This window comes from Uranotaenia lowii, chromosome 2 (genome assembly GCF_029784155.1).
Source record: "Uranotaenia lowii strain MFRU-FL chromosome 2, ASM2978415v1, whole genome shotgun sequence".
Classification (NCBI taxonomy): domain Eukaryota; kingdom Metazoa; phylum Arthropoda; class Insecta; order Diptera; family Culicidae; genus Uranotaenia; species Uranotaenia lowii.
The window spans coordinates 414,224,611-414,239,511 of NC_073692.1; the positions used below are offsets into that span (position 1 = coordinate 414,224,611).

General features: G+C 37.8%; 1 protein-coding gene across 1 annotated transcript; it reads right to left on the minus strand.

Annotated features, from left to right (window-relative positions):
• Positions 1–10,446: 10,446 nt before the first annotated feature.
• LOC129748997 (maltase 2-like) lies at positions 10,447–12,733 on the minus strand. The gene is made up of 4 exons (XM_055743813.1): positions 12,087–12,733; positions 11,447–12,013; positions 10,776–11,380; positions 10,447–10,703 (listed from the first exon to the last, which is right to left on the minus strand). Exons 1-4 carry the CDS (start codon positions 12,612–12,614, stop codon positions 10,556–10,558), a joined length of 1,848 nt encoding a protein of 615 aa, XP_055599788.1. The 5' UTR covers positions 12,615–12,733; the 3' UTR covers positions 10,447–10,555.
• Between the last annotated feature and the right edge of the window lie 2,168 nt (positions 12,734–14,901).

The window sequence follows — 14,901 nt, forward strand, 5'->3', positions numbered from 1 at the left end:
TCCGAATTGCAATTCAAAGATGGTATATATTATTTACTGAAGCTTGATCACTTAACTTGTTTTTCAAGATATGAAATTTATGATCTGTTTTTAAAGCTTCATAATAACTCAAATAATGTCAATATTTATGGATTTTCCACCTTTTTTTCCAAAGTTACGAACTTCCATAAAAAAATTTGTCACATCTATTTTTGAGTTATGCCAAATATCCGTACGCAAAAAAACCCTCTTTTGAAATATGGTCCCTTCTTTGAAAAGCTCTTTATCTTAAACTTGCATGGGAACTCCCCCATCTTTTTCAATTTTGTCCCCCACTGCTTGAAGAAGGTAGGCTGATTTACCTGGCTCGAGTTTTCATAAATTTCTAATTGATAGTAAAAGATTCGCATATTGGAATTTATTGCACATTCTACTTTATGGAAATAGAATTTTGAAAACCGATCTATAGCGTGAATCGGGACAGTTTTTTGAGTATATTTCTAAAATTCTGTATTATGAGCACTTCCAGCCCCTGATTAGCTTTATATGATGTATTTTTTGGAGTTAAAAAAAAACTATCGAAATTTGAAAAAAAAAAAACAATGAAAACGATTTTTAATAAACATTTTCAAACAGCTTTTTACACCATTCTCGCCCTTCGAAGCAGTTTGAATATCTATCCTTTTTGCGCCAAAATTATGTTAAAAAAATGTTTCGCCATATGCGAAACTCGTGGACATGAGACATGATAGCTTGAAATTTTCCCAAACAACACTTATCATGGTATGAAAATTATCGATTTTATACAGTGCAAATTTCTGTTTTATCATAAGTTTATTAAAGCAAAAAATAACAGAACATCACTATATAATATCCCGCGTTTTTTATTTTCTCTTTGAAAGTCAAATATTCAAAAATGTTGGCAAAAACAAATTTCTAAGTTAACATTTGTCCCGTATATTGGGGCAAGTGTAAATGCAAAGCTTATTTTCAGATGCGTCAGAGGCTAACTTTTTTTGATTTGTTATTTTTATTGCATTTACCAAGTTTATCATTGTGGAACTGAGTAGGCTGCGACCGTGGACGACAGGTGTGATTTTTTTTCGCTGCCAATTTGAACTCCTGGAGAAAAAATCATTTTTTATTGTCATTTGTGCTGAAAATTTGTTCAAATGTTGGAGATTCTCGGTCTGTTTTCAAGAACGCCCGGAACGATTACCACGACGTCAACAGCAGCCAGTAGTGTCCTTTGCAACCAATGCAATCAGTATCAGCAATGCTGCAGGAAGTAAAATCAACGCTTTGCAACAGGTCAGTTTATTATTAGCTGACCAGAGAGGCCAGCTACAACAGCCCTCGAATCCCTGGTCAAGCTACGGGGATTTTGGTGACACTGTGCCTCATGCGGCCGCTTTTGGTTGGCTAGCAGAGCAGAGATTACGAAGAACTTGGGTCGGCTTTGACGAGGGGTAACATTAGTCAAGAAATCCAAAACACCGTGTAGTGCGTACTCGATGAGGTGGCCGGCCAATAGGAACTGCTGCTGCGGGATGTCTTAGGGCTCGAGGATCGTACGTGGTGAACCGGGTGGCAATGGTGGTGCCGAACCTTCAATTTCTGATCTCATGGAACTTTTAAGGGTCACAAATGTTGCTGAGTGATTGCTGTTGCTCGCAAGGTGGGTGTTGTTGGTCACTAATCGTTGTCTCAAACCCTTTCACACGTTTGTCAACCCCCGGTAAGTGCAAGAAGAGCGATTGTTGGCAACTTACGGATTTGGCTGCAGGATTGCCCATTCCTGCCTTTTAAATATTCCCGTAAAATTTTATGGTGTAAAGACAAGTATCCTTTTCAAATGAAAAAGAGGTAAGATGTAAAAGTGTTACTATTCTTTTTTTCATAAGTTCAAAATAGCTTAACTCACAGGACATCAAACGATCGGAAGACTGATGGATTGTGGGTTCAAGCCAGCCGGAGTATCTCGACAAATTTAGAATCATGAGTAGGTTACTTAAGAACCTTTTCAGAATTCTTCATTTGTTTTGAACAGTTGGAAGGGAGTGAGATGAGTCAAACCTGTCCCAAGCCAGTGGTAATGGACCCCTGGGTTGTGCTGCAATTATTGTTGATGAGTTAAGCACGAACAATATTTGAATATGCGATCGAGACTTCCCGTACCGCCTCGGGTCGAAAGACCTATCAGCCACTGGTGGGTTTTCATACATACATACATACATAGATTATTTTCAGATGCGTCAGAGTAATGGCTTTAAAATGGATTTAATACGTACAGTACCGTTCATAATTGTATAGAAATTGGAAGCACGCGCACTGTCACTTTAACTTTGAACTTTCATAACTTGTTACTCTGATAATATTTTTTGATCAAATTTTCTGCGTAAGATAGATCAACTATCATACTATTATATCACGAAACTTGGCCAGAGATACAGTAATTCAACGAAAATCGGACTTTTTGGACTTTTACCATTCAAACTGCGGTATCTCAGAAACTACGCAACGCTTTTTATTGAAATTTTTCAGAGTGATTGTTGAAATATAAAGTTAACATGTCTGAAGTTTTTGAAAAGTTTTATTGATGGGATCAAAAGTTACGCGATGTACAATATTTCAGGCATGAACCTAAAAATGCGAATTCTATAGAATTTTGGCCGGATTCATGAATACAATATCTTTTCCATGCACAAATCAGTCAAATTTTGTATGGGAGCCCCCCCTCCCTTAAGTCGGATCGGTTTGTAACTATTATAGAAACCATCCCCGGCCCCAAAAACCCTCAGATGCCAAGTTTCACGATGATCGGTTCAGTAGTTTCCGAGTCTATAGGAAACAGACAAACATTCATTTTTATATATATAGATGAACGTTTAAAAAATGCTTTAAATAATAAAATGAAACGTGTAAAAATTTGTACCGTTTTGCTTAGTTCAAACCAGGTCAACTTCACTTCGCTACGTTCAAAATGTATCATCAAGTATGTCGATCACCGTGCAATTTACTTTGAAAACCCGGGCATGTCCGAATAAATACGGGGAATCTAGAAAGCATACCCTACAATAAATAATACATCACTTTCTCTTATGTATAGAATAAAGAAAATATTTCAGGAGTTCCCAGTGATTTAAGAATTTTGATCTGATAAGGAAGTATTTACTCCACATTAAAAAAAAAATGTGAATTGAATTTTGCATTTGACAGTTCTAATCAGCATTTTCATTTTCGATCAGTTGATTAATTCTTCCCACGTTTGCACGTGATGAATTCACAATAATTACACTCAGCGTTTAAAAGATCATTAATAAAATTAAAAAAAAAATCACAATAATTGTTTGAAGATATAAGACATAATGGTTATTTGTTGAAGGCAATTTTTACGAACTCTTCAAAGTTTTTATGTATATTTAAAATATTATGTGTTCCCTGGGGCAGCATGTGAAAAAAAAAATTGATTCATAGAGGTCCCCGTGAAAATTTGCCCCGGGCCCTTCGAGATGGCTTAATCCGGCCCTGATTACAATATTCATATTTTTGCTGATGATGTCCAAATTTACATTTGTTTAACAGAAGTCTCCCTATAACAAGCAATTAACTTCATGAATATGGTATAGAATAGAATCAGAATATTCAATGTGTCAAAGCAACAAGCTTACGGATATCTATTCATGGAGATTTGGAATGGAACACATTTGTAAATGCTGAATGCACAAAATATATATCTACTTTTTACCATTTATCACGAAAAACGCAAAAATTGCTAAGATGTTTCATAAAAGCTTTAAACTTTGGTGACCAATATTCTACAACATAATGTTTTTACCGAAGCCTAAAAAATTGGTCATGATGACGTTTCTAGATCAGACATTATTATTATTATTATTTATTTAATTTGGGACATTTTACCAACTTTTTGGCATTCGTGTCCGTCTAGATCAGACAGCTTTATAAAAGTTCTGTGCTTTAGGTTTTCATGAAGATTTACTTTTTAATTCTCACGAAGTAGCGCTGACCGTAATAAAGCTAAACATATAACTTGGGATGAACCCGAAATTGAAACTGATAAGTGCTTAGTGCTTGGAACGACATTATTTACGGTAAATAATGGTTTGAGCTCCCTCCATCTCGCTTAAACGGGGTGGGGGAAACGACATTAAGTTTCATAACCATTCTTATAAAAATAACAAATAGGGGAGAGTGGGGATACTTGATAAATATTAGTTTTTGGATAAATATTAGTAATTTCGTAATCAGCAATCATAACGATCAATTCAGAAGAAGAATATGCCGTTTGGAAAGGGGATCAATTGTACCCAACTCTAGGGGATCAATTGCAACCATAATCAACATTTTAGAAAACTTTTTCTGAAAAAAGTTGAGAGTTTTCCATTGATTTGAAAATATGGCATTATGAAGTTCATTTTACGCTCGAACGATTGATACATTGGAATAAATATTTTTTTCATAATTTTCCCATGTAAGGAACATTTTAGAGTGATGAAAAAAGATCTTCAAGTTACATTTTGTGAAATTTTTCAAACAAAGTTCAATTACTCAAACAATTATTTTGTTAAAAAATTTAAACTACAAGCATTGTTATTTTGCTCATTTTGGCACATTTTTCTAGAACATTTGTTCTTTGTAAGACATTCCAGTTTCGAGATATAGCTAAGGAATCAAGTATCCCCAGGGATCAAGTATCCTCATTCTCCCCTACTGAACAAGATACAGGTTTTAGTGTGATGCCTACCAAAAAAACTAAATTAATTTTTTTCTACTTCATTCACAAAGAATCTTCATCAATCTCATAAATTTACCAAAATTGAATTAGGTACTTACTTCAGCCATTAAAAAACATAAAACACATATAAATTTCTGCCAAACAATCATTAGATAAACATGTAAACCAGTAACTTTTTTGCTACAGTTCTCACGTACCGTCAACTGGGGCAACATGCAACACTTTTCAACTTCAATGGCTTCTCAAATCTTAATGCCTGCAGATAATTATACCTCTTGTACATCCAAAGTTTTAAGGTTGATGGGACACCAAATTGACGTAGTCAGAAAAATTACTACTTTTACCTGTTATTTTTAAATGTTCAAAAACATGCGATTTTCACCCTTCTAAGAAAAAGGGGTAAGTTGCAACAAACGCTGTTATTAATGAAAAGTCAAATGAAAACGTTTGAATATTCATAGTTTTTGATACATTTGTGATGTCATAACGCAAACAGCACCAATTGCAGTAATTTTTGGTATTTTTCGAATTAATTTTTTTAATTTCCTATCAAAAATTTTTTTTAATGAAAAACTGTAATTTTGCTGCATAAATTTAGGGGTAAAAAAATACTACAAATATTCTATTAGATTAAAACATGAAAATAAATCTTAGGATGAATGAAATGTGAATGTTATCAAACGCATAATGCAAAACAATCAAAAACAACTATGAGGTTTAGTTATGATTTTCATTTTGTTGCATTTTGCACCAGACAGGTAAGTGAATTATAAAAATATTTATGTAAAAAAATAGGTGATTGTTCGAAAAATATTTGTACATCAACAGTGTTGGTATAGGATAATGAAAGCAATACAAAGTTTGTAGGTGATATCATTAAGCCAATCCATCATACTGGGTAAAAATTTTTACGGCATCGAAAAATGCAAAAATTTGTACATCTAATGCTCGATTTTTTAAATTTTTTATTAGAATCAAAAACTTTAAAAAACTCTCTCACGATGTTAAAAACTATGTCATCATCAATTTGTTATCTTTGTTACAGTATATTAAAATAAAATTTTGATGAGTGTTGTGGTATACCAATGTAGCATCTAACCCTGCTTTTGTATGATGCCCCGTTTGACGGTACTTTACAAAAAAAAATTAAAGTTCTCGCACGGAGAAATGAGAAATGGTTACAACATTATCAACAAGAATAAGAGAAGCCCAATTTCTTAGGAATCAAAGATAGGTCGCTCATGATTTGTGGATTTGAACCTTCAAAATCCCATTGACGAAAGTTTCACAGCAAAGAATCAATTTTATGCATTAAGAATTTGTTCTATGTAGTCATCCAATAATTTTGTCACGGCTGTTTCCGCAGATAATGAAAAAGCAAGCTTTAAACGAGCGTTTAAGTATACTCTGCTTCAATCGCGTCGGATCCAGGGAATGCTAATTGTTGTTGATACCGTTAGCTGATGTAAGTACTGGTTTTGCCAAATTTATCTTCAGATCTAGAAATAACATAGTATTAACTACGAGATGGAGATTCACGCGATTTAACATTTCTTAGCGAACAGTGTTCCCTTCTCTCAGAAAAATGATTTTAAATCTCGATTTAGCACAACAACGTTTGTTGAAAGGTGCCTGCCTATATAAGATGATTTTTTTTCGTGTGTGTAATTCATGTGGGTGTAGTGACTAAGTAGTAAGTGGCTCTTCACTCACATCAAATCACGTGTATTTCACTATCTGTGAAGTACCGAAAAAAAAAACCAGTTATAAGATGCGAGTTCTGATAGAGAAAACACACGTGTTTTTCTATGGCTTTGTACGGTGATCACGTTTGAGATTTGTTAAGTTTCAATTGTTTTCTTTGGTCACTCAAGTTAAGTGGCGTGATAAGCCTTCGCTGATATCGATTCAACTAAATCACAAGGATTGCAAACCGCTTTGTTGGTAAACATTCCTTCGTTCGAGTGGCTACTTCTTCTGTTGACTCAATTTTTCTTCACGGGCGCGACTACACGTAAATCGTAGGTCGTTCCTTATGAGCCTCGAAACTTTCCGCTGGTTTTGATAAAAGGCAGAAACTGAAAAAAAACTGCAAAAGTTTACTTCCCGGAAAAAGGTAGAGAGGAAAATTTAAGCAATTTTTTTATGATAAATTTATTAACAGACTTTAAGTATTAGAATATCTACTTTACCGAAATATTTACCATTAATCATTGAATTAAAAATCATTAATCTGCGATGATAATCTGTTAGCACAAAATCAACTGTCAAAGAAAAGGGGGGAAATAAAAATACAGTTCACTAATTGATGTGCATAGCATGAAGTTTAAAATTACGAACCACTTCTCCTATCAATTCTTATCATGTGCAGATCAAGACCTTTCTTCTCATGTGTGTTAAGTTAAAATCAGATCAATTTGATTTTTCGGATTCCGGAACCGGCCAGTTTTGCCATGACCATGGCCAGATGTCCCTCAACCGCTTCTTATATCAATTACCATCATGTACAGATCATGTGTCGCAAGTTAAAATCTGATCATTTTGATTTTTCGGTTCCTGAGCCGGCCAGATTGTGCAGTCAATATGGGCAAAGTATTACTTCCACCAACTTTATCCTTCCTGAATAAAACTAGCAGATAACCGTTGCGGCCATCAGCTTTTAACGGTCGCGAAATTCATTTTAATAACATTTCTTTGAGATTCTTATGAATGTTACGATCATGGTTCTGTGACATTCAAAATGTTAAATGTCGCTATAACATTTGCTAATATAAACATCATCGAAGCAACGGTTGACTTTTCTCTGCTAAGTCTAGAATTTTTCTCCATGACTATAACAATCTCGATGCAAGTTGTGACATTCATCCCAAATGTTATTCAACATTTTTCCAGTGAAGACATGACTGCGACTCAACTATATTCTCAACAGAATCTTTAATTTACAGACTTTTATTTTTCTAAAATACAAAATTTTATATTCCAAATATCCTTCATCTCAATTCTAAATTCCATTCTCTGCAAAAACTTTTCAAATCTTTAAATTTAATTTTTTTTTTCTGTATATTCTTCATCCAATCCGAAAATATTCTTCACAAAAGCCTTCCCAATTTGTGCATTTCCTGTCGCTGTGCTTTTGTTCACCAGAGCCGGAACAATCAGAGAACATTCTTAGAGACAGCTTTCTCAAACTGTGCTTTTCTTGTCACTCTGTCTCTGTTTATCAGAGCCGGAGTAATTCGATAGTATTCCCAACCAGAAGGCTAATTCAAAACAAACAGCAGTAGCCTTGAAATCTGTACTTCCTTAGCCAATTTACTTTTTTTCACTGGAAGGCCAAATCGGACAATCAGCAACAGCAACCTTGAAAATCCGCGCTTTCAAAGCCAATTCCATATTTTTCCACCGAAAGGCCAAATCAAAGCAAACAACCAGCAGCAGCCTTGAAAATCTGCGCCTCTTTAGCCAATTCCGTCTTTTTCCACCGTAAGGCCAAGTCAAAGTAAACAATCAGCAGAAGCTGCCTGAAAATCTGCGCTTCAAAATTCATTCCGTCTTTTTCCACCGGGAGGCCACATCAACACAAACAATCAGAAACAACAGCCTTAAAAATCTGTACTTCCTAAGCTCATTCCGTCTTTTTCCACCGGAAGGCCAAATCAAAGCAAACAATCAGCGGAAGCAGCTTTAAAAATCTGCTCTTCCCTAGCCAATTCCGTCTTTTTCCATCGATAGGCCAAATCAAAGTGACCAATCAGCAGAAGCTGCCTGAAAATCTGCGCTTCCAAATCCATTCCGTCTTTTTCCACCGGGAAGCCAAACCAAAACAAACAAACAGCAGCAACAGACTTAAAAATCTGCGCATTTTTAGCCAATCCCGTTTTTTCACCGGAAGGCCAAATTATAACAATCAAACAACAGCAGCCTTGAATATCTGCGCTTCCTAAGCCGTCCTTCCGTCTTTTTCCATCGATAGGCCAAATCAAAGTGACCAATCAGCAGAAGCTGCCTGAAAATCTGCGCTTTCAAATCCATTCCGTCTTTTTCCACCGGAAAGCCAAACCAAAACAAACAAAAAGTAGCTACAGTCTTAAAAATCTGTGCATTTTTAGCCAATCCCGTTTTTTCACTGGAAGCCAAATCATAACAAACCATCAGCAGCAGCCTTGAAAATCTGCGCTTCCTCAGCCGTCCTTCCGTTTCATTCCACCGGTAGGCCAAATAAAAATAAACAATCATCAGAAGCTGCCTGAAAATCTGCGCTTCAAAATACATTCCGTCTTTTTCCACCGGAAGGCCAAACCAACACAAACAAACAGCAGCAACAGTCTTAAAAATCTGCGCATTTTTAGCCAATCCCGTTTTTTCACCGGAAGGCCAAATCATAACAATCAAACAGCAGCAGCCTTGAAAATCTGCGCTTCCTCAGCCGTCCTTCCGTTTTATTCCACCGGTAGGCCAAATAAAAGAGACCAATCAGCAGAAGCTGCCTGAAAATCTGCGCTTTCAAATCCATTCCGTCTTTTTTCACCGAGAAGCCAAACCAAAACAAACAAACAGCAGGTACAGTCTTATAAATCTGCGCATTTTTAGCCAATCCCGTTTTTTCACCGGAAGGCCAAATCATAACAATCAAACAACAGCAGCCTTGAAAATCTGTGCTTCCAAAGCCATTCCGTCTTTTCCAGTGGCCGAATCAAAAACAATTATGTTCGTAGCAGCAGCCTCATTGTAATTTGTGCTTCCTGTGCCAATCCGTCTTCCTACCGGATGCCAAATCAAAACAATTTTGTTCGTAGCAGCAGCCTTCAAAATCTGTGTCCGTCGATACATTGGCGTATCGACGGAGTGCCGAAACTGTCGGCACCAGCAGGCGTTGCTGGACTCAGTGTTGTAGGCGTCTTCCTCCGTTGCGTTTCATCGGTCTGCCCACGAGAGTGCCCCGTATCCGGGCAGGCCGAGAAGTGAAATCCTCCTTAGGAGTTAGGATTACGCAGAACCCAAAGACGATGATGATGGTATTTTATGGTAAGGAGCGAGACCACAAAGGATATGCGAGCCGAGCCGCGAATTCCTTGGAATTACACGAACACTAAACACAACACGGACTTTACTCACGGACGCCTGATTTAGAAGAAAGCGAATTTTCCGGAAGCAAGCTCCCTTTTCGCCTTCCATTTTCTCTTTTTTTTCTCCTCTGCCTCCTCTGTTAATTGACAGCAGCCAGCAGTAAAATGTAGCCAACTGTGGAGCTATCTTGTTGTGAAACTGTACAAGGAACATGAATTTTCTAGAGCTAAATATACAAAGCTACCAAATTAAAACAAAATCAAACGATTTGTAACCAACCGATGACCAATGACACTTACGTAATATCCTTCAAAAAACCTACTTGCATAAAAAAACCCGAAACAGTTTGAATCTCCCGTTTAGTGTTCAAACAGTTTGGTAGAACTCGGAAAACGAATTATTTAGGCCTTCTGCATATAAAATGCTCCAAAATTATGGTGAACGCTTAGAATCTGGAGAAAATTTCGAGTCCATTCAAACAGTCACAGAATCACTTGATGTCTGTTTTTTATCGGGACTTCAAGGAACGAGAGACAACGAACCGTGGCAAGTGGACGACATAGTATGGTTTAATAGGGACTTGTTTTGGGTTCTAATTTCAATGGAAGACGAAAAATGTGAAGTCATTTGAAATGAAGTTCGCTATATTCGATTTTTCAACTCTAGTATTTACACGCCACACATGCTTAATTCTTAAAGAGTTTTGTTTTTTCTTTTTTCTTTTTTTTTTAATTGAGTGATTTGGGAGATAAACTAGCATAGCGCCCATCGCTTCAACAAGCCCATCGACAGTGTGGCAACTAGCATCGTCAAGCTGGACAAATGTCTGAGAACTCCGCTGCTTTCGACGACCAAGGCTTCCCACGGTTGAAGCGTTAGACTGGACAAATCTACAGTTTCCCTGTGTGATGAAAATAAAAGAGGAAAATGATAAGATTATTGAGGCATACGTCAGATGGAAAACGAAACTTACTTCAAGCTCCGTTTTGAAGTTGCGCTTCGTACTCGGACCCAAAAATTGTCACAGGATTTACCGACAGAAGTTACCACGGATGCTGCATTAACCGTTGACGTTTTGTCGGCCAAGTTGGCAATCGTAAGAAACACTCTTGAACTGGTGACGCGCAGAACGACGAAAACATCGTCACTCAACGGATACGTGCCGTAGATGCAGTTTTGGAAGTCGTCTTCCGCCCTGATCTTCATTAGTTCCATAAAATTTTTCAGATGACTAATGGTGGCGGCCTTCTCCGTTTCGACGTTTACGGTTGCGTAGTTGGTGTTCACCGGGAGCCACGTTTTGGTACCAGTTGTGAAGCCTGCCATCGACGAGTTGCTCCACTGGAAGGGAGTCCGTGCCGGGTCTCGCGTGTACAGCTGATAGACATCTTTGCTGGTTTGGCAGGCCGCCGGATCAAGAGTTTCCTCCCAGCTGATTTCATAGTCCAGCATGCCGATTTCTTCCCCCTGATAGGTCACCGAGACCCCCGGAAGAGACAGTTCAACCATTTCCATGATGTCCACCATATGTTCGCCGCCCATTCTGGAAGCGATCCGTCGCTTGTCGTGGTTTCCAAGCTGTGGAGAAGGTTTCAGGTTATCGATAGAGAGAATTTAACTATCCTTGTGGGCTTTTTTACTTACCACCCAATTTGGTGTATGATCATCTGGGATATAGCTCAACCAGTTTTGGATAACGCTGTGGAAGTCTTTCGCCGTGGATTTTTCATTGAGGTATAAAATCAGTTGAAAGTTGAAGGGCATCTGGGATCCCTGTCGCTTGTTGACATCCTGGAAGTAAGTCTGTACGATGTTAAGTCCGGACCAAGCTTCCGTCATGAGAATACGAGTGTCTCCTCCATTCTCCTTTTGGTAGCTATCCAAAACTTCCCTCCACTGGTAAACCATGTCGACTGTTTCCGGTAGATCTTGCGTATAGATGTGGTTCAGATATTCCGGTCGCAAAGGATCATCCGAGTTGCCGGAAATAGGTTCATCTCGAAGAGAGACATCCTCGAACAGCCAGGGTACAGCATCAACGCGGAACCCATCAACTCCCTTACCCAACCAGAAGCGGAGAACATTTTTCATCTCTTCGACTACCAATGGGTTCCGGTAGTTCAGGTCCGGCTGTTTGTAATGGAATTGGTGTAGATAGTACTGCTTCCGTTTTTCACTATACTTCCAAGCACTTCCTCGGAACGCTTCAACCTGTCAACAAAAAAAAAAAAAAAAAAATGAAACCCAAACACCACTTTAAAGGACATGCGTATTTGTAACGTACCCAGTTATTGGGAGGTTCAGTTTCCGATTTTCCGTCACGCCACACGTAGTAATCCGTGTAAGAGCCTTCGCTATTTTCACTTTTCACGAACCACTCGTGCTCGTCACTGGAATGGTTCGGCACAAAGTCCAGTATCACCTTCAAACCAACCTCCTTGGCTTTCTTAACCATTGCCTCGAAATCGGCCATCGTTCCGTAGTCCGGATGAACGTCCCGGAAATCAGCAATGTCATACCCGAAGTCAGCCATAGGACTCTTGTAGATTGGCGACAGCCAAAAAGCATGCATCCCAATTTCCTTAATGTACGGCAGCTTCTCGGTGATCCCCTTCAGATCTCCGATACCATCGCCATCGCTGTCCTTGTACGATCTTGGATAAATCTGATAGAACCCGGCCCGTTGCCACCAATCGGTGGCCTTAATGTTTCTCAAAACTAATCCGGACAAGCCGGAGCTCAAAGGTAGTACCGCAGCCAACAGCAATAGCAGCGCTGCGCAAACGAAACGCCGACAACGATAGCTGCCCATTGTCCAAAAACTTGTCAATCAATTTTCTCACACTTTTGCCGTCGTCAACCTGCTGCCCAAACGTGATCAAACTGAGGAAGTTGCGATAGGCAAGTATGATTTTATACCTGCTAACTTCCGCGCGCTGGGAAAACAAACAAACAAACTGCAGCTCTAATACCTTCGATTGGAAAATTGATAAGGTCCTCTCCGAGCAGTTCCTATCTATCATTTAGCAAATAGAAGCTTTATAGCCGGCTCAGTAGTTAGTTTATTGCTATTAAATACAAACACGACCGTTGCTTCATCCGACTTGATAGTTTGTTTTGTGAACATTTTTGTTCTGAAGCTTTCAATCGTATTTTCTGTAACGGCAAATTTCATAAAACGTGAAGTAATCTGCTAAATAGGTACCATAAATAACCGAAAGATAAAGAATGGTTTGAAGGAGCGGAAAAATCCGTGTTAGGGAGAACTTTTTTTTAGATACTCTAATCAAGTTTATGATCCGTCGCCATCCTTTTGTTTTGAAGACCGCCGGGAAGCAAATTTAGAATTTTTTAGTATAACAATGGTCTATAACAGTGGTTTTCAAAGTGGTCCCTATCGGGACTTTTTTTTTTATCTTAACTCGAATCGAAATGCAGTCTTCGGATGAAATATTTTTCATAGTTTAGGCTTAGTTTTCAAAAGAAATCGGCCGAAAGGGACCAAAGTTATTTATGAAAAACGTCTAACAAAATGTCTCAAATTCCCATACAAACTTTAGGCTCGTTGAGCGACCCCTTTCCCGTGATTTGGCATGAGACCTTCGACTAGGCCTAGGATCAATTTAACCCTCCAAAGCCGTTCTGATCAATATGACCCGAATCGCAGATTCAAAGCATCTTAATCATCATTCCAATAAACTGAGGAACTGAGATTTTTGAGAGATCAAATATTAATACAAATTCACTTCATTTTTAAATGTTTAGAAACAAGAATAAATTACCTACACAATGAATGCAATATCATAAAAATCGGTCAACATTTGCGGCCACGGGAATAACGAAAAATTACAAGTCGAATTTCCTCGAAACGGATATTTTGCGAACAGCTTTGAAAGGTTAAGCCTGCAGCGCATAACTTTTTCAAATGACGGGTCTGAAGGTACTCTAATGTTGGTCTTGGTTTGTAAGATTTTTCTGCGTTATACTAAAAAGGTTAGTTTTTGATGGCAATGCTTGATAATTTTTTAAAATGTATTGTCTCAAAAAAATTGTTAAACAGAAAAAAACCATTAGTGAAAGATTTTTTTTTTGAAAGAAAATATGAAAGAATTTTTATTTTACGTTCCTATATTTGTTCATCTTTATTTAAATCGATTTAAAAAAAATCAATTGTGCCATTTGCCATGGATAAACTTTTGATCTATTAGGATATCACTAACATTGCCGGAATTCAGTTATTGGAAACTAATTCAAACTTTAAGACCCGTGAATGCTGCATATCTTTGAACAGATCAGATATCAAACATTAATACCAATGTTCCGAAAATCAATCAAAATAAACACTCAGGATACGTTTCCTGTTGTATACATTCTGATTGTATAATGGGATAGCGCCTCTCGCAACTGCTTCACCTGGTTGGAATGCAATCTCGATCAGCGTTCCTATCAGCTATGCAAACCGAGTCGCATCATTCAGAATCATTGGTTCAGCAAACATCGCATATCGGAGATGAGGGAGATACAAACTGATCCATTCCGAATGTCACTCACTCAGTATCCGCCTGGCTGATTGGAAATTGAAAAAACGGCGGAAGTGACCATCTTTCCATCACAAACACAACTACAGTTTGATTTCATTCTTACTGTAGTAAAAAAAGCTGTAAAATCAAATAAATTTATTATTTGGCTATGTTGAAAATCAAACAACATTTGCTAATGACCGGTTACATGTATCACTCGTTCACTGCCTGAACCATTCACTCCTGATCCTAGCCCAACATAATTTGCCGTATGCATCGCTCAATGGTGAGATTCCAATTTGATGATAGTGCTGCACTGTTTTGACAGCAAACATCGTGCGAGGTGATCTGTATTTTAGCGATGAATAGAACGATCGATGATCGGATAAGTCCAGTAGCAATCAATAACAAAACCCGATCGCTGTACGTTCAGTTGCGAAGTGCAATCAGGAACATTCATTGAAAATGAGTGATTTTCGGAACAGTGAATAATACTATTTTTTAAGTTATTTCTTCGGCTGGACAATAATTAGTTTGTATTGAATAATGCAAATTAATGATGAATACAGAACTTTGTTA

Coding starts and splice junctions, on each gene's coding strand:
- LOC129748997 (XM_055743813.1), bottom strand. CDS start 12,614: ATGGGCAGCTATCGTTGTCGGCGTTTCGTTTGCGCAGCGCTGCTATTG. Junction 12,014..12,086: donor CTGAACCTCCCAATAACTGG/GTACGTTACAAA, acceptor TTTTGTTGACAG/GTTGAAGCGTTCCGAGGAAG. Junction 10,704..10,775: donor ACTTCAAAACGGAGCTTGAA/GTAAGTTTCGTT, acceptor TTCATCACACAG/GGAAACTGTAGATTTGTCCA.